Source organism: Sinohyriopsis cumingii, chromosome 1 (assembly GCF_028554795.1).
Source record: "Sinohyriopsis cumingii isolate HCF-2022 chromosome 1, ASM2855479v2, whole genome shotgun sequence".
NCBI lineage: Eukaryota > Metazoa > Mollusca > Bivalvia > Unionida > Unionidae > Sinohyriopsis > Sinohyriopsis cumingii.
Window position 1 is genome coordinate 54,139,611 of NC_142961.1, and position 20,436 is coordinate 54,160,046.

The 20,436-nt window shown below is 35.0% G+C and overlaps 1 protein-coding gene across 2 annotated transcripts in view; it reads left to right on the forward strand.

Moving 5' to 3' along the window:
• The window catches only part of LOC149806888 (threonylcarbamoyladenosine tRNA methylthiotransferase-like), an 86,155-nt gene extending 66,319 nt beyond the window's left edge, over positions 1-19,836 (forward strand). Inside the window, exons 13-16 of one of the 2 annotated variants that reach the window (XR_016421232.1) lie at positions 2,744-2,827; positions 7,660-7,836; positions 13,604-14,308; positions 14,344-19,836. Coding sequence is in view for 1 of the 2 variants with exons in the window: in XM_089959141.1 (XP_089815267.1) it covers positions 2,744-2,827; positions 7,660-7,836; positions 13,604-13,711 (369 nt within the window). In the remaining variant the exon portion in view is untranslated. Of the gene's footprint in view, positions 1-2,743; positions 2,828-7,659; positions 7,837-13,603 lie in introns of both variants that reach the window. The other variant, XM_089959141.1, reaches the window with a different exon arrangement.
• The last annotated feature ends 600 nt before the right edge of the window (positions 19,837-20,436 follow it).

A 20,436-nucleotide genomic window follows, 5' to 3' on the forward strand; every position in this document is an offset into this window, starting at 1 on the left:
CAGATGAGACCAAAGTTTCCAAGTTCTACTCTTAGCAATGCACAGGGAGATAAGGATTACTTCCATCCATTTTCTCTCCCCATCAGCCTTCATCTCACAGGAAATGACACTATGCTCATGTTGCCCTTTTGAGATATCCTTGTATGGAAGAGACTTGAACACTTTTGCCACATAATGGGAAAGACTTTGGCCCAACAACCCATGAGTCATGGAAGTCATCTGGATATTTTAATGTCCCTGCCCCATATAAATGGCATCCTTTGATACAGATGTCTGAAGAGTCACATTCACATTTAGCATTCTGCAGCAGAGATAGATGGTCTCCTCACAGAAAATAGAGATTGTTCAAAATGTATAATTGGCTGGGCTTTACTCCAAAAGTTCTTAGTGCAAAAGGATGGTGAAAAGTTCAGCCAGTCCTAGATCTAAGTTCTCTCAGTCTTTACATTCAGGCACTATGCTTCAGAAAGGAGACACCAAAAACAATCTCCAGACCTGTTCAAGAGACAGATTGTACTACCATATTCCAATCCACAAGTCTCCCAGATAATTCCTGAGATTTGTATTCAGAGATACAATGTACAGTTAAGAGTCACCACCACATATGTAACTTCCAACTACCTGTATGACATTTTGCCTAAGCACCAGGTGAGTTATTTCCTAATTCAAGACAGTGAAGTCCCGTATCTCACGTCTGGAACACCTTGAATTCCTTGTCAAGAAGGACAACTCTGATGTCATAACACCCAAGCATTTTACCCACTTCATCACAGAGTTGAAAATGCAGTTAAACAGGTTCTGTCTACCTGAGGAATGCATCTTGAAAATAATCTTGATGGTATTTATAAGTCTCTGATAAAGAGTCACATCTCAGCCTTGGAATTTCTTTACCAATTGGGTTTCCTCATTTAGGCAGTAGATCTCATCATCTTGGATAATCTATTTGTGAAACCATTGCAGATTTTCATGTCCATGTGGCAGCCAAAGCTGTGCCAACTGGACCAAACTATCCCAGTTTCAGAATGCATCATGTCCCATCTCAGCAAATGGGGAAAATCTCATCTGGCTTAAAATGGGTATTACTTTGGAGATTCAGCCTCCAGGAATTAAACTCTATATATATTTGTGCCAGCGCGGCATTCTGGGGTTCTCACTGTCAGCCTTCATTTTGGGAAGCCTGCATAGTATGACCCCATCAGGAGTATTTGTTACATGTCAGTGATTGCCTTTCAGTTATGGCATGGCACTCTACTCCAGTTGCATCTGCACTAAATAACCTGCTTGTGTTACTGTGCCATTAAACACCAAGAGCCAAACCAAACTAAAATGACAGCTCTCCATGATAAAATATGTTGTTTTGCGATTTTCTGAGGTGGTATCTTCATGTGCATTCCACATCCAAGTTTGCCACATAAGAGTGGAAAAAATAATGAATAAATGATCTATTAAACTTAGGACCAGAGATTCTCATGAAAATCGTTTTCTCTGCTGGCCAAGTAACTGTGAATGCAGATGTTTCATTAAAATCCAGTATTGTTTGACCTGTATACCTGGCTCATATGAAGCAATTCTTCAGGGAAAAAACTTACAGAAAAAGTGGTGGACACTATAACAAGATGATTTACAGTAGCTTGAAGAGAAAAACATCAACCGTTTAAAGTATTTTTACCACAAATAGCTAACTTACTCCTTTGGCTCTTTGAAGAGAAAAAGTATAATGCCATGATTATTATCAAAGACTACCAGTCCACAATGACAGATATGTTTCATCATCATGGAAGGGAGGATACAAACCAGAAGAAAAACATTTTACCCAAAAGATTGGTTTCCATATGTTAACTCGTTAACCACTGAAGATTTTTGCATTTTTGCCTGAAATGTGAGTAGGAAACACATTGGGGGGAGGGGCTGCTTCTGAATACATTCAGATCTGTTTCCAAGAGATTTCCATATAGCCTGATGCCTAGTTGTGTTAGAAACGTCATTTTCTATTGGCTATTTCACACGCACATGTGCAGAAGGGTAAAAGTTGAAGTTCCTTTTTCTTTTCTTTTTTTCTTATTGGACTGATCATTTTCGTGGCATGACCACTTTTTACTTAAAATCCCCAACTTATCCTACTTTTTGCAGAGGTTCACCTGTCTGTGTGCAGTTTAGATTGGTCTGCCTTAGATCTGAGGCCAAAAAGTTTAAATCTGGATACAAAATCTGATTCTGACAACAGGCACGTTTTTGGTGTGAACAAAATCAGGGCTCAAAAACTATGTTTTTCCCATGTATTTTATAATGCAAGTAGACAGTCCAAATTATTTTATATCCTTGTACAGCTATATCTGACTACTTTTCTGTAATAGCATCCATTTTGGTGTATCTTAAATGACCTTGACACTACAGAGCTCAGAAGTAGGATACCACCTCCTGATGCACAAACATGGTTCTAAAACATTGAATGGGTTAAAGGAGGCCAGCATTATTTTGTGATTTGCCAATTTCAATTCTATGAGTTTAATAATGCATTTGAGTGCTTACATGTTTAATATTAATTTAGAGGAATTTATTTTGTAAAAATTATAAGCATGTAAATCAGGACTGGTTGATTGTATGTGCTATCTGAATTTACCACTTTTTCCTAATGTTAACCAAGTACATTAGCACAAGATAGAGGCAGATCTCTTAATGTGGTGCAAGTTTTATACCAATTCAGATGAATGCATTCGTAACAACCATACATTTATCATTTCAGCTTGGAGAAATTCAGATTGTTCTGGTAACAGAAATTTCCCATGATAAGGAGTATTATGTGGGTCATAACAAGTTCTATGATCAGGTAAGTTTTGAATATGTTGAAGAATATTCCCTTATAGTTGGCTTTTTATTTGACTGTAACATCAAACAAAATGGCTTGTAATACATTTCAGTAGCCCCCCACCCTACGCCACCCCACCCCCATTGTTTCCATTAATATGGTCGACCCTATTTTTACCTTCCAAGCACACATTTTTCAAGACATTAGCTGAAACAAACATAATGTTGGAGGGGGTAGCTAATTTGCTGTTAACATAGCTTTATTAAATCCCCACAATAATAACAAAAAGGGGCAGCTTGCTTTGCCCTGTTTGACCAAAAATCATTTGACCAAGAATAAAGTAAAACTTTTCAAAAATTATTTTTCCACACAAATCCTGCAAATGATTAGTCCCTGAATTTATATGAACTGTTGCAATTAGATATTCTGTCACCCATAGTGTGTGCCCTTTACACTCTAGGACAGACATATTTTTCAGAAAATCTCTTGGCTAAATATAGTAATAAATTTCTTAAGTAACATTTAAAACTCTCAACACAATCAATTTCATATTTGGATACACTAAATAAATGGGGCATTGTTTATGTTGATTGCAAAAAAAAAATTAGATGCCAATCAAAATTTTGATGCAGCATCTGTTGCAAACTTGACTGCAAGGTTTGTAAGGGCCAAAAATTTACATCTGAATGCAGAATTGAACAAAATAGAAAACCAAAATCTTTAGAAGGAAACTCACAGTCATTCATATTTTTGCGCTGAAGTCAGTCTGTCTTGACTGCTATCTGATATTTTACCTACTCCAGCAATGTTTGTGATATTAATCCATCCATGAAATGTGTTAAAGGAACTAAAAATATCTTCATTTTCATTTAACAACAGTCATTAATTTGGACCACTCCGGTGGCCTAGTGGTTAGAGTGTCTGCCTCGGATGTGGAGGGTCATGGATTCCATCCCCAGCAGAGTCATACCAAAGACTTAGAAAAATGGTACTAACAGCTGCCTCGTTTGGCGCTCAGCATTAAGAGATTAGTGTTAGGACTGGTCGGCCTGGTGTCAGGATAATGTGACTGGGTGGGACATCATGCTACATGTCTGCGGCATGATGTCCCAGTGCTAGACATCACTATAAACTCGGACCTTCCAACTCTTACGATTTTGCCATAAGTCTTACGAAAATTACCCTTAAAATACGGACTTACGGCATCCTAGCAAAAACTACAGAAAAATGATCGTTGCTGAAAAATCTGGATAACTGGTTCATCCATGTTTTATTTGGATCGGGGTTTCATCTTAGAATTAATGAAATTAGTCTGGGAACCAGACTAACTTTACAGCAGCACCCGAGATGCTTTAAACTGCACCTATTTGTTCATGTGAAGCATCTCCATAATCAAACTGTTGATTATTGAATTTTTTTAAAATGGTGTCCAGAAAGCAATGCATGTTTAAGACGAATTTTAATATAAGGTTCTAGAAAAATGTTAATAATCAACACAGTAGAATAAAAAGGAGTATTCAGATTCTTGTGAATAAAAGCTGGAAAGGACACAATTGCATTTATTGAACATAACATGCCAATTTGAGTATGTCTCGTGGCAGGAGATATGATTGCTGTCATCATGTAAAATGGAAAAGAATTTCCAAGAATTACGTCAAGTGAGAGATAGCAACAAGCCATTGAGCTGCATAGGGTTTGGAACTAGAGTTTATGCAACTGTACTAGTGGTAAATAAAGTCTACATGTACTTTACAAACTTTCTAAGTTGAACATAATGTTTATTGTCAATGCATTGAACTTTTAATTAATTTTCTAGCTTTACAATAGCAGTTATTGATATTTTCTACACCTTACTGAAAACTGGTCAATCTAATGGAAAAAAACTCAACTGCCTTACTGAGACTGACTCATCAGGGTTGGCAGGTCTGTAAACTGCCATACTGCAGACATTGAAATGATATGACTGAAAAATTGTTAAAGCTACGTTAAAAATCCAACTCACACACACACATTAATTTGACAAAATACACAATTTGAAGAATTATTTATATAAAGTAAATATGTAAAAGGTCACTGTCCTAAAATTACTGTAAATTTCTGAACTTGTTTTGTCAGTGTAGTAATGAAACTGTAATTCACATTGGCACAGAATGGAGAAATGATCCATGAAAATTGACACATTTTGCCTTAGAAAATACAGAATAACAAGTTTTGGAGCAATGAGATAGAATAAATATGGTAACAGAGTTTTTTGAGTAATGAGACAGAATAAATATGGTGATTGAGATTGATGGTATTTATTTTTGTGACTTTGTTCTTAGACCACTAAGTTCCTCAACTGCTGATATAATCCACTTTATCATAAATAGGTTTCATTATATTTACAATCCAACAAATAATAACCACTTCAGCATGTTTTAGCGTATTTACAATCCCACAAATAATAACCACTTCAGCGTGTTTTAGCGTATTTACAATCCCACAAATAATAACCACTTCAGCGTGTTTTAGCGTATTTACAATCCCACAAATAATAACCACTTCAGCGTGTTTTAGCGTATTTACAATCCCACAAATAATAACCACTTCAGCGTGTTTTAGCATATTTACAATCCTGCTAAACAATATGTGCTATATTGTAAATGTGTTTTACTGTATTACAATTCCACAAAAGTTTGAATGATATGGGTGAATTATTGATTTAGAATTTCTGTTTTCAAATAATGTTTATGAATTTACTATATAGTTGTAAGAGAATTTTTGCCATAAGGCATAACTTCAGATTCATGATGCATAACAAAAATGTTCACCATAAACATTGGAGAAAGCAGTTGAACAAATTATGGTAAATATTAGTAAAACTTAGTGTAGTTTAATGTTATGATGGATGATCACTAAAAGCAGTTCATTCAGTCAAACTGCCCATAGAGGTACAGATCATTTTTATAATTTTCCCCCATCTAACAGGGTTGGTAGGTATTCTATCATTCCATCCATCCTTTTCTTTCTGGGGCATGATTTGACAAATATTCAAAATATGTCTATGAAACTAAGTACACATATTACAGTAGTGTTCCAAAAGTGCCATTTCCTATTCAGATTCCAAAAAACTAAGTACACATATTACAATAGTGTTCCAAAAGTGCCATTTCCTATTCAGATTCCATAAAACTAAGTACACATATTACAGTAGTGTTCCAGATGTGCCATTTCCTATTCAGATTCCATAAGACTAAATACACATATTACAGTAGTGTTCCAGATGTGCCATTTCCTATTCAGATTCCATGAAACTAAGTACACATATTACAGTAGTGTTCCAAAAGTGCCATTTCCCATTCAGATTCCAGAAAACTAAGTACATATATTACAGTAGTGTTCCAAAAGTGCCATTTCCTATTCAGATTCCAGAAAACTAAGTACACATATTACAGTAGTGTTCCAAAAGTGCCATTTCCTATTCAGATTCCATAAGACTAAGTACACATATTACAGTAGTGTTCCAAAAGTGCCATTTCCTATTCAGATTCCATGAAATTAAGTACACATATTACAGTAGTGTTCCAAAAGTGCCATTTCCTATTCAGATTCCATAAGACTAAGTACACATATTACAGTAGTGTTCCAAAAGTGCCATTTCCTATTCAGATTCCATAAGACTAAGTACACATATTACAGTAGTGTTCCAGATGTGCCATTTCCTATTCAGATTCCATGAAATTAAGTACACATATTACAGTTGTGTTCCAAAAGTGCCATTTCCTATTCAGATTCCATAAGACTAAGTACACATATTACAGTAGTGTTCCAAAAGTGCCATTTCCTATTCAGATTCCATAAGACTAAGTACACATATTACAGTAGTGTTCCAAAAGTGCCATTTCCTATTCAGATTCCATAAGACTAAGTACACATATTACAGTAGTGTTCCAAAAGTGCCATTTCCTATTCAGATTCCATGAAATTAAGTACACATATTACAGTAGTGTTCCAAAGGTGCCATTTCCTATTCAGATTCCATAAGACTAAGTACACATATTACAGTAGTGTTCTAAAAGTGCCTTAAGTTTCAATGTTTTTAAAGTATTCATCCATTTGTCTGTTCATTCATTCATTCATTATATGGATATGCCTTTTACTTTTCACAATTTTTCATCTTTAATATTTTTAACAGTTTAAATACTTTTTAACATTTTAAACGAGTTGTCTGCCCATCCATCCATCTGTTATCTGCTGTCTTTGCTTCAGGAGCAAAAATGTAAATATTTCTATGAAATTTGGTGCACACATTAGATCCTTTTGTACCTGTGCCTTTTACTATTCTGTTTCTCCCTGTCACAATTTTTAACATTTTTGTTCCTTTATTCATCCATTTATCCATCTTTCACACTTTCATTTCCAGAGTAAGATTACAAAATTATTCAGGATATTTTTATGACATTGGTATGTATATTAGGCAAATAATCTAGTTGTGTCTTTTGTTTTTTAGAAGGTGTCGCTTCATTATTTTTAAGCTTTTTCTTCTTGTCTGTCCATCCAATCATCCATTATATTGTTTCTGGAACAGAAAAGTCCAAAATTCTTCAAGATCCCTGTAAAATATCACATTTATATTAGATTCATGGTCAAGATGTGCCCTTTCATTTAGAATTTATTTATATTGTTTTTGCCTATACGTCCATCCATCCATTTATTATTCTCACTTTTCCCATAGCATAGAAACATTCCCGTCTCCTGACATTTTGGCAGAGTGGGGGATATTGATGACTGTGTTCTTGTTGCTCTTAACAATAATGCCTTATCTGCATTTATTTAATTCACCTTCATAATAACCAGAACTTTCCTGTAAATAGGTTTTAGTTCCCAAAGATGAGAATCTTATGGGGAAGAAGGTAATAGTGGAGATCATAGAAACAGGAAAGCACTTCATGAAAGGTCATCTGGTAAAAAATGAAGAACTTGTCCATCCTGATGTTCCACCCCCTCTGAAAAAGGGAGAAGTGTCTGGTTTACTTGTTTCCAATCAACAGGTATGGATAGTTCTCATTATTATTTAAATTTATCTTTTCTAAAACAGCCTTACTCCAAATCTTATAAGGTCAACTTGCCATAGTTATGTGTATTGGGGAAAATAGTTATTTGTGAAATATATTTTTGTGTAGGGTACAGTCTGATGCAGTCTTTTCTGGTATATGCTTTTGTTTAACATCTGGGGCTATTTTGTAATACTGTAAATTTACTGTGGGAGGATGGAGGCTGGTCATTTCAAGAAATGTGAATTGTAAGCCAAAGTAATGTGAAAGCTTCTGAAAGATAAACCACAATCAGATCATATTTATAACATTGTTAGAGGTGGTATGTTGTGTTTAGAGCTCTTTTGTCTGGAAGATTTTAATTCCCATAATCTAATACAAATCTGAACACTAGTTCCAATCAAAACCTCTTGGCTGATCCACTATGATTCCTATATTTATTTTGGAATCCATGATCACTGTTACTAGATATGTACCTTTTTATTTGTTGTAACTTGTGTTATATGGAATTTGGATGACAGCTAAATTATTCCATGATTTCCTTTTGCATTGATCCTTCACTAATTGAATTTTTGTTCATATATAATTCACAACTATTGTTGCTGCTTTTAATAGTCATTGCAGTAATGGAAGACATACAATATAAAGTACATAAAAACACAAAAATGAATGTGTAGATAAGATTTTTAAAGTGATCTACATTTATCTTAGCTAATTGCAACAATGCATTATGTGGATTAAGACCAAAGACCATGTATGTTAACGCTGTATCAGAAACAACCAGTATGAGAGGAGAACATGACATGAGGTACTTTCCTACCTGGCAGTCCCAAGGACTTGTTTAAAAGCATGGAGCAAAGTAGTTACATCAGCAATCTATAGAATGTACTTTGGTTATGTCAGACACGATGCGCCTACCAATGTTCATATTACAAGAGATGAATATTAATATACTTGTGACAGGAAAAGAATGTATCTGAGGATTGAATTTAATTACTGAAATTACTACAAAAGTATAACAATTGTGTATATGATATAAATTGTGAATAAACATGTAAATAGGAGAATTGTTTACGGATTTATTTCAGAATCCATCACCTTAACATTTTTGGTGGCAGCAGTGGGATATTCTCACTCTTAGTGGATTATTCTGTCAGTGTTGTTGTGTGCAGTTGTGATTGATCCATGGGATGAAATTTCACTGATAGAATATATCTGTTGTGGGTTTTCTTTTAGTATTTTGGCAATGGAATTTACTATGGCTAGTTGTTTGTTTTTTTTAGAGTGATTCTCTTAAAGTTGATTGCAGGATTTAAATCACTATGATATCAGTGAAGATTATGGCTTGTATTTATTCAGATTCAGCCAATTTTTATTTGTTGTGGAAAATGGCGGACGGAAGGCTTGATACCCCAGCAATTCTCTTGGGACATTGGAGAAATCCCAACACAAGTTTGGGTTCAACGTTACAAACCTCAACTTCTACATTTAATGTGCAAAGTAGGTCGCAGCTGTAGGAAATGAAGAAGTTAGAACAGAAATGTGAGGCACAGGAGAGCCAGATTCAGGGAAACCTTACAAGTCTAGAAAATGTTGCAAACACCAGTGGGAATAGAAACTTTCAAAAGCCATTAGTGAGGTCAGCGACCTATGATGGTTCGGAACTGGGGGAAGACTTTAGAGTTCATTCTGAACTTGTTGCAGGAATTAACGACTGGACTGAAGACCAAAAAGCAATGTTTCTGGCATCAAATTTATGGGGAAGTGTACAGGCAGTACTTGCAGATTTAGAATCTTGGGAGAGGCAAATATATTTGAAATTGTCAAATGCACAGAGCAGGAAGTTTGGCTCAGAGCATCAAAAAGAATTATTCAGAGTGCAACTTAAAAATTTCACACGGAGGCAAGACCAAATTTTGCCAGAACTAGCTCAGAATGTAAAACGCAGGAGAGCCTATCCAAAGGCTCCAACTGAACTTATAGAAACTTTGAGCCGGGATCATTTTATTGATGCATTGACAGACTTGTACATGAGGCTTTGTATTCAGCAAAGTCATCTTATACCTTGGAAGAAGTCACAAAGTTAGCAGTTGAATTGGAGACTATTCAAAGTGTAGATAAACAACTGGATCATTACATGGCAGCTCAAGTTTGAAATAATCGGTGTTGATGATGTAGGATGTCCAACATCCAGCATAGTGGACCTCCAGACCTACATCATAGAATTATCCAGTGAAATCAGAGAAATTAAGGTAGAACTGTATTCGTCAAAGAGGAAGTACATTGAAGGATCCTTTAATCAGCAGAATTCGAAGTTCTGAATTTGTGGCAGTGATGAACATATAACGAAAGACTGTATGAAATTAAAAATAAATAAGAACAAACAGGGCAGGATGCAACTGTGTACCACTTGAATTTCCAGCAATGGATCAGTAATGTACATACAAGGCATAGTGCAAGAACAGAAAGGTAATTTCCTCATCGAAATGGGTGCAGCTGTGACCATAATTAACAGTCCCATCTATGAACAAATGTCTGATCTGCAAAAATTATATTTGGAACCAGACAGTCAACAAATGAAAATGACTGATGGAGAGTGTATCCAAACAAGAGGTGTAGGAAAAATATCAGTGGAATTCTTGTTTTTGACTTTCTCCAGAGACACCAGTGTGTCATTGATGCTGGAACTAATACATTTAAGTTGAATGGTCAACCAGTGAAATATGTCTCAGTGGAATTGAAGAACATTGGGTGTTTCCATGTGGTAGTGGACAAAACAAGTATTATACTTAGGGATTGGAAAGAATCATACTGGGGAAGTTACTAGACCTAGAAGCTGTGCCCTCTTATGCAGTACTGGTACCATCCAAGAAATTCACAGAGAGGTATCAATTATTGATGGCAAAGTCAGTGGTTAATGCAGAAGATAACTATTACTATTCAGGTGCTCAATCCATCAGAAGGGGCCCCGAGTGGCCGAGTGGTCTAAAGCGCTCTTTGTCATGGATCACTGCCATCTCACCGCTGTCTGCGTAGGTTCGAGTCTTGGGTTCGGCCAATGTGGATATGTGAGAAAGATTGCCGGTAGCTTCTCTTGGGTTGGTGGTTCTTTCCGGGGTTTTCCCGGGTTCTTCCTCCACCATTAATACTGGCCGCCATGTATAGCCTGTCTTGTGCTGAAAAATGGCGTTAAACCCTAAAACAACAACAACAACAATCTGTCAGAAAAATCAGTTAATATGTATGAGAAATCTGTGGCAGCAACATGCAAGGCTGTGACAGTTGATAACAAAAGCAGTGTTTTAATATTCTCAGATTATAAAGAACATTCTAACTACCCAAGTGTCCCAAGATCAGAAAAAACTAGAATGATAGTCTGCCACTGGCACTCATGGCATACTGTAGTACTGCTCAGATGAAATGATGCTTGATCGAGAAGTGAGGTTAAAGTCTTTGAAGTCCAGGAATTGTACAGAATTTGTTTCAAAATTAAGGACATATTTGGAAAGTGCCCGTGAGTTGGTTAGAGAACACCTACAAATTCAAGTGAAAAGCAGAAATGGTACTACGACTATCGGACACACTTTAAAATGTATCAGACAGGAGATGCTGGGACGCTACATGACCCAAAACAGAAAATTGGTATTAGCCTGAAATTGCAATCAAATTGGGATGGATCTTATCTTATTGTAAATTGTATCAGTGACCTGGTATATCGCATGCAAAAATCTCCAGCACACAAACTGCACGTGGTTCATTATAATAGACTAAAACCATTCAATGGTGTTAGTACAAACTGGTTGAAAGACAATGGTAACACAGAAAAGGAAATTCCGAACAGTGACGACAGTGATTCAGACAGGTCTGATTGTAAGACTGGTATTCTCGATGTTATGGAGTTCGGGCACTGCAAGTGTGATGCCCACAGCAGAGATTTGAACCAGGAGTGTAGAGTGATCTAAGACATGATCAGGCACAATAAAGTGGCTGTGCTCCATGACTGTCAGATGACTTAAATTAGTAGAAATGTGTAAATTACTACATTATCTTAGGAATATTTGTGAACCGTTTTTTTGGACGTATTTGTTTAGTGTGTAAATAGGATTTACCTGACCTGCTACATATATCGGATTTAATTTATATTTATTTAATTTTATTGTTTGTTTGTCAGCTTAAATTTTTTTAATTCTTTTACATCCTGTTATAATATAATCTTGTTTACGTGATTTGGAAATTTTTTCCAGAAAATAGTTTGACCATGACAGTTTATTTGGTAAACACAGAAAGCTGACCTAGTTCCCAACCTTAATTCAGAATTATTAACAGACATGTAAACAAGTTCTTTTTTATATTTATTTTTATTGTAGGAATAATAAGGCTGAGATTGAGCTGTATTGAATATGTGACCCTAGACTTGTAAATAGTTTCTGTGAAGTAAATTTTTTTTCTCAGAGTAAAATGATTGGTTTATATCAAGGTCATACTGGGGCTACATGATTTTTTTATGTGTAAACATGATCACGTGATCCTCTATTTTGCAATTAGGTATTAGTTTTAATAGTGATGCTTAGAGAGAGAGATCTCAGTCTGGGTTTTAAATATGCTTGATGTCAAGTTGTTTCCTTCTGTTGTAGCCAGTTTTTTAGTTATATGTTAATTTTTCTTCCGATTATTTGGATTCTGAAAGATTAATTCGTTTCTCTGGAAATATTTTTGTGCTCATACAGAATTCTTGAACAAAGACATTTCTTAAAATTTTTATTTGGATTTCCAAAACCAGAGGATTATTTCTTGTGCTTCTACAAGAAACTGTAGACAACAACATTGAACAGGATACAGCATACATCATTTTATTCGTAGATTATTTTTGGATTTGATTACTGAAATCATAAGTTCTTATATTATTTATTTTTACAGTATTTTTCCAGGGAAATAAATTATTTATTAAATTTTTCAAAGCTTGTTTTCACTCTTTCTTGTGTTGCTGTTTATTCAAGCCTAAACACATAACATAAGAGACCTAATTTAAAAAAATAAGCTTAAGTTCTGTATCTCATATTTAGTTTTATATTTTGTAAACTCGTGTATAAGTCTCCTTCATAATTAATAGTCAAACAAGTACTGATACTATGATATAACTCCTGCCAAAACAACAACTTCATTGTAATCTCTATGAAGAAATTGAACTGACTCCAACAGTAACATGTGGGACGCATGTTGTCTTAAAAGAGAGGAGCAGTGTGATATAATTAGATAACTGGGGAGTATTATGCTGTAATGATAGGGATCAGTGTGATATAATTAGGTAACTGGGGAGTATTATGCTGTAATGATAGGGAACAGTGTGATATAATTAGATAACTGGGGAGTATTATGCTGTAATGATAGGGATGGTTGTGTTCTCCCTGCAGTACTGGTCTGAACAGTTAGAGCTGTCAATCATAACATAGCTCCTGTCTCTAATATCAGGTTTCAGCTAGACTGAATTATGGACTGGGAAAGTTGTTTTAATAAGATTCACAGATTTGAGAGAAGAATTTCCATAGCTTTCAGTGTGAAAGGTTCAATTAGATATTCTCTCTCTGTTCTAACAGATAGTTAGATTGTAATCCTACAGGCAAGTGAAAAGGAGTGTATATGGTGTAAATTTTAAATAAACATGTAAATAGGAGAATTATTTTATGGATTTATTTCTAAAGCAAATATGAATTTTCTACTTTACAATTTTATGAGATAATGTAACTAAAATATTTTGTAATTTCAGATGAACTCAGAAATATCTTCCAAGGGACAATACTTCTTTTGGGTGACTGTTCTGATATTAGTAATTTCCATAACCTGGAGAGTATGTACTTCATTGTGGAACAGGTGATGCAGCCAGTCAGTGAGAGAATAGACACAAGGAATAGATGTGCTTAATACAGTGAAAACTGTCAGAAACTATTTTCAATAATGTACACCTGTCCATTATTAGAAATTTCAGGAATTTGCAAAACAACATTTGCCATGTAATTGTCCACTACATTTGTAGTATGTGGACAGTGGACACTGATTATGGCCATGATTTATTATGTAAGATATTTCCTTTCTTCATAAATAAGGCTTGAGTAGAAAACACTTGAACTGGTATTTTCATTAGATAATTAGCATAATTTTGAACTATCATCTGGTTAAGCAAAAAAGGACAAAAAATTTTTATGTCATTTTATTTTAATTGTTTTGTATTTAAAATGAGATGTGAACAGTGAATTTTGTGGTGCACAGACCCCATTATATCATGTCAGGTCTCATAACACATCATACCCCATTATCTCATGTCAGGTCTCATAGCACATCAGACCCCATTATCTCATGTCAGGTCTCATAGCACATCAGACCCCATTATCTCATGTCAGGTCTCATAGCACATCAGACCCCATTATCTCATGTCAGGTCTCATAGCACATCAGACCCCATTATCTCATGTCAGGTCACATCACATCAGACCCCATTATCTCATGTCAGGTCTCATAGCACATCAGACCCCATTATATCATGTCAGGTCTAATTGTGTCACAAAAGGTCTGTAAAGAATTTTGTTTTTTTTTCTGCTCAATAAACTTGAAGAACTTCATGGCTTGAAACCAGATTTGGCATTTAATTATCTAATTCAGAAGACTTAGGTTAAGGTAAGTTATCACAATTTATGGCTAGATAAACACACACACACCCCGCTTGACTTGAACTTTGAACTTGGCCATGCCATATTAACACATTTCCAATTTTATTTTTATTTTCATTTTGTATCAGTACCAGAAAGATTGGTAAGCGTACTTGAAGTTTTCATTTTGTCATACACTGTATAGTCTTGGAGCACACTCTGCCACCATTGTTCTAATATATTTATGGTAAAAGTTATTTTTTAATGCTCCACAAGATAAAGGGAGGCCAAGACAACAAAATTCCTAATATTTCCCAATTCCAAAGCAAATATGCTGATTTCATGCAAATAGCATTTTATTGCAGAAATTAGTATCACTGTGAGTTTTGTATAAGTAATATTGTCTTTTGCACATTTTGCTGAGAATTTCACCAGAGTATTGTTTTCTTGTGAAAGACTGCTCAAAAGAAAATCGTGAAATTTTGTGTAAAACATAAAATATTCATGTATGTATGAAATCACCCTGCACATGGTTCGCAAAAGAAGCTAAATTGAGTTTAAATTTGTAAAACCTTTGATCAGATGGCCTATGCATGTGAAAATAAATACATAGGAATTTCTTATGTTCATTTAGCATTTGCATTTTTTGTGCAGTCAGAATGTGTTTCAGTCATTATCTAGAACAAAATATTCATAGTAGAGTATAGCTTAGACAAACTATATTGTACAGTCAAACCTGTTCTAACAAACAACTGTTTGCATCTACCATCCTCTAGGTTTCTACCATTTTCATCACCCTCAAAATGTCCTGTATAGTTTTCCTGCATATAGTGACCATCTGCTCAATGCAACCAGAAGCCACTATTTTGGGGTTCAATTTTCCCTTATGTACTGTATACAGGCACCATTGTTATTAGATGGTTACTAGGGACTGAATGTATACTGTATCCCTTGTTTATACTACTTGCTTCATTCATTCATTTGAAAAGTTGCACCTTATTATATTGAGAGATTACTAACTGTGCAGCGAGACCACCAACCCATTTATTTATTTAGCACTCTATCATTGTTTCATCATTTCTTTAAAATTTCTGTACATGAATATTACCTGTATGTAAAGACCACCTGTCTTCTGAGAACATCTTTTCTGTGTTTTCCTTTGAGGAGTAGTTATACACAGGTTTGACTGTACAGTGTCACCCGGCTATAACATGGTATTTGGGGTCCATAGAACCCAACCGTGTTATAGACTGAACCATTCTATAACCAACCAAGTCAGTTTAGCTGAAGAAATGATGCATGTACCTAAAATGCGGTGGATGGAGGGGGTAATAAAAGCAGGCACAAAAAGTATTTTTAAAAACACTGTATATTGACAACTTACATTTTATATATTACAATCCATAATCCATTAAGTACTGTACTTGTATTTATAAAAAAAATGGTAGTCCTCATTTTGATCTATATCAGATTGTCACTTAACAATTCATTATATCTGTTGCAAGCAGCACAAGGCTATAGTTGTTTACAAGCTACATGTACATATACTTAAATTGACATAAATTTTGGTCAGCTGGAGACAGTATCATCTTGCCAAGGCTACCCAGGGGATGAGACTATTCATAGGAAAATGAAAGCTTGAACAAATTAAAATGTTTAACAAACATCTTTGCAAGATTTCTAACTATGGTTTCGATAGATTAGAAATTTAATTTGCATTTTATGTTGCCATTTATAACTACCATAAGCGTTTTTTTCCCCCTGCAAAAATCAGACTTTCATGGCATAATAAACATTTTCCAGTCACTTTGGAAAAACGACAATCTATCAGATTCCATTGCTTTTATTTATGTTTGGTGCTGACTTGTTTTGATGAAAGGTTATTTGTTTTTATTAAAGATTGTAGTCGGTTCCCTTTGATGAAGGGTATATGTGTTATTGAAGTTACCACTAAAGGACAGCTTAGGAGGACCAATCAGATGTATGTTTCTTATTGCGACAGCATCATCAAATATTTGTAGACCATTGATTGAGACTGAATTTTTTTTAATTTGCTTAGAATTTATACAGAACTATCGTTGCTTCAAAGGTGATCAGTTTTCTTTGACGTTTCCACAAGACTAATTTTTTTCTGGGTACATTTTCAAAACAAAAAAGAATTAGCCATCATTTGGGTGATTGTAGCAGTTACTTTTCCTGCCTTCAAAAGTTGGTCGATTGTAGCTCGTCCCATTAGCATAGACAGATCAACAAGTAGATCTCTGTATTGTTTTTTATTTTTTTTATTTTAAATTTTTGGTGACATTTCTGGTAGCATAGTAATGCTGCCTTCCACGTATGTGTCAGAATTGTAAAAAAAAAAAAAAGGCCAACAGACGATGAATACCCAGGTGTTCTGTTCTGTTATGCCTTGGATTACTACAGAAAATATGAGTGTTCCGAAGGATTTAATTTTATGAGTGAAAAGAAGAGGAATTTCGCTTACCATCCACATAAGAGGTCAGTCAAAATAAATATATTAATTATATACTAGTGAGCAGCCAAAAATCCGACACTGTTTAGTCCAAAAGAAGAGATAAGGCCACATCCGGTTGATCTCCACTACCAGAATTTTTTTTAAAAAAATGCACAGATGTCAGTTTAGAGTACTCAGGCCAGATGTCAGACTAAGTAGATTATGATATTAACAATGCACCGATAAGATGGTTTGTCAATATGAACAAAGAATTTGTTTATCTAACAATAGATAATAAATTCCATTGCATTTTATATCTCATTTGCGGCATCCTGTCGTGATGCCACTAAATTTCTTCACTCCAAACCCAAGGTTGTATTCACAGGTTTAAACAGTAAAGAATGTCCAGGAAAAAGAATTGCCATATGGTATATTTTGTCGCTAGTGAGGAATATAAATCACAATTTGCAACATTGGCAAAGCCCAGCATGATCCTTGAATAAATGTTTTCCGTGTTATTTTTGTGTTTTTTTTAAGAAATTGTATATGAAATTGCAGGAGCCACGCCACAGTTGTCTTATATATTAGAATTGATACATGATCTCTTCTTCAAAAATGAATATACAATTTTTACACATTACTTTCTTACTTTTAAGAAAGAAAAACAAACTTCGTATATGAGAAAAGTACATATGTATGAAATTTTGGGAGCCATGCCATAACCATGTTATATCCGAATTCATCTTATTACGGAGCGTGATGTAGTGGGGTCACACTGTACTTTGTCTGAAGTACTGTGCTTATACCAATATAAAGATCACAGTGAGACTTTATATTGGTCAGTTATAAGGGGCAGCATATTATGTTATATTGTCTTGCCATCTGTTGACAATTTGGTTTCTGCACAATAACTTGAATTCTCCACCATCCACAGTTACCAGACTTTGAGGATGGCTTGCATTTTGATTAAGAAAGAAGTCAGTTTATTTTGAGGTCAAGATTCAATGGCACTGTATCTGAAAGAAGAAAAATCCTTTCTCCTCAATTACATTATTTCTCTATCATATACTTGGACCAAGTTTTGTGGATGGCTTGAACCTGGGGTAAGAAAAACCTATTGATTTGGGGGCTAATCACCAGGGTCACTGTGACTGAAGAAAGAATTTGTTTCTTGCACAAGAACATTAGCTCTGCAGCACATACTTGTACCGAATGTTGAGGATGGTGTAAACCTGTGGTAAGGGGAAGATGTCAGTTGAATTTGGGATCGAAAGATCAAGTTCACTGACAGTGTCTGAGTGAAGAAATATGGTTTCTGCACAAAAGTATAAGGTTTCAACCATGTGCCTTCACCAAAGGTTGTTAATGACTTTCAAATTGGGTGAGAGAAAAGTCTATTGATTTTTGGGTCATGACATCATAGATAAAGGTCTCTGTACAGAACAACTTTTGTTCACAAGGATGTTCCTTGACCAAACTTTGTGGATAACTTGCACAGTCTAATAAAGAAGCCTATTGATTCTTATGTCTAGGTCAGAGGTCATGGTAAGTCCATTTAAAAAAAATATAACAGCTTTTGTACAGTTAGTTTAGTTCAGAACCACAAACCTTGACCTAAAGTGCATGTAAATAAGCTCCAGTCAGCCATGCTACATAGAGGCTTATTAAACATGGAGTTCACATATAAAGTGCAATGTATGACATCCTTCTTTATATTTTATTCTGTTACTTAACTCATTAACCCTTGGAAAATCTTTTCATGTTTGCCTGAAAAATGGGAGTAGGATACACATTTTTGGAGTTGCTTCTTTAATACATCCAAATACATTTGCTGCCAAATGATTTCATTTAGTGGATGCCTTGTTGTTTAAAAGACATTTTCTATTGGCTTTAGCAGTCATGCATGTGCAGAAGGGTCACAATATTTTCTTTTCTTGCGAATTTGACTCATAATTTTGATGTCTTGGCCACATTTTGCTCTGAATCACAAACTTATCCTTCTTTTTGCAAAGGTTCACCTGTTCATGTGCAGTTTGGAATGGTCTAATTTAGATCTCAGGCCAAAAAGTGTAAAATATGGACACAAATTCCAGTTCCAAAAACCAGTACATTTTTGGCCTAAAAAAATGGGTCTAAAGAGTTATATTTCCTGCAGCTGTAATGTGAGTAGAAAGTCAACATTTTTTGCTATCATTGTTGAGCTACCTCTGTCCACTTTTTTGAAATAACATCCACTTTTGGTGTATCATAAATGATGTTGATGGTACAATGCTCTGAAGTAGAGTACAACCGTATGATGTGTGGGTTTACCGCTCAGGTGGCCTAGTGGTTGGAGCATCTACCTCGGATGCAGGAGGTCTTGCGTTCGAATCCCAGCCGAGTCATACCAAAGATTTACATAAATTGTACTAACACCTGCCTCGCTTGGCGCTCAGCATTAAGAGGTAGTGTTAGGACTGGTCAGCCTGGTGTCAGGATAATATGACTGGGTGGGACATTATGCTACAAGTCTGCAGCATGATGCCCTAGTGCTAGACATCACTGTAAACTGTCACACTGCAGACATTGTAGCAATATGACTGAAATTTTCTTAAAGCTATGTTAAAAATCTAAATCACACACACATGTGGGGTTAATGACTTCAGTATGTTAACTTTGTATCTTCTTGATGATATGTATGAATTGCATACTGATTCATTTGTGGAAGCCATATAGTTTAATATCAACAGTAAGATACTAGATGCATAAAATTACTTTCTGTCTTTGTTGACTTTGATGATGCTTAGCTATAAACTTTTGGCATGGCCTTGTATCCACAGTGTGTTGTTCATCTGTTTGCCCATTCTACATGAGCTTCTTCAGAGGCACACAACTAACTTCATTAAAATTTGTCTGAAAAGTTTGTTCTGAATTTTATCTTTAATTTGTAAGTAGGTGACCAATTACTGTAAGTATATTTTGTAAGAAGCATTTTATGTAAACACAGTGATATGGATGGTGATTTTTTGCAGTATTTAGAATACATTTAGGAACTATTGAATGCAAAGAACCTTTCTTTTGTTCATTGCTTTGCTGGGGATGTCTGAAGTATAGCAAATTCATTTAAGTGATATGGGTCAGTAAGATCAGTATAAATTCAGATGAGATTAATGAAAGAAACATTTTTTGGAAAATTTGCTTAACCCATAAACTCACATGCTTGTACAACATTATTCAATTTTTGCACAACGTAAAATTTAAGTATTAATCCACATCAACACAGCCTGGCCTTGTAGTTGGTACCCAATTTAGGTTCAGAGAGTCATGAACTCCGTAAAGCATAGTCATTCCTGTTGTGCATGAAAACCACTAAACTCTTGTTGTTAAACATCATTTGGAATTAGAAGTGACTGTCATTATCTTGGCAACAAGGTCTATATTTCATACACTTATAAAACAATAATAATAATAAGTAATATTGATACTTTTATAATTAAGAACAAGCACAAAACTAGAAGAATTA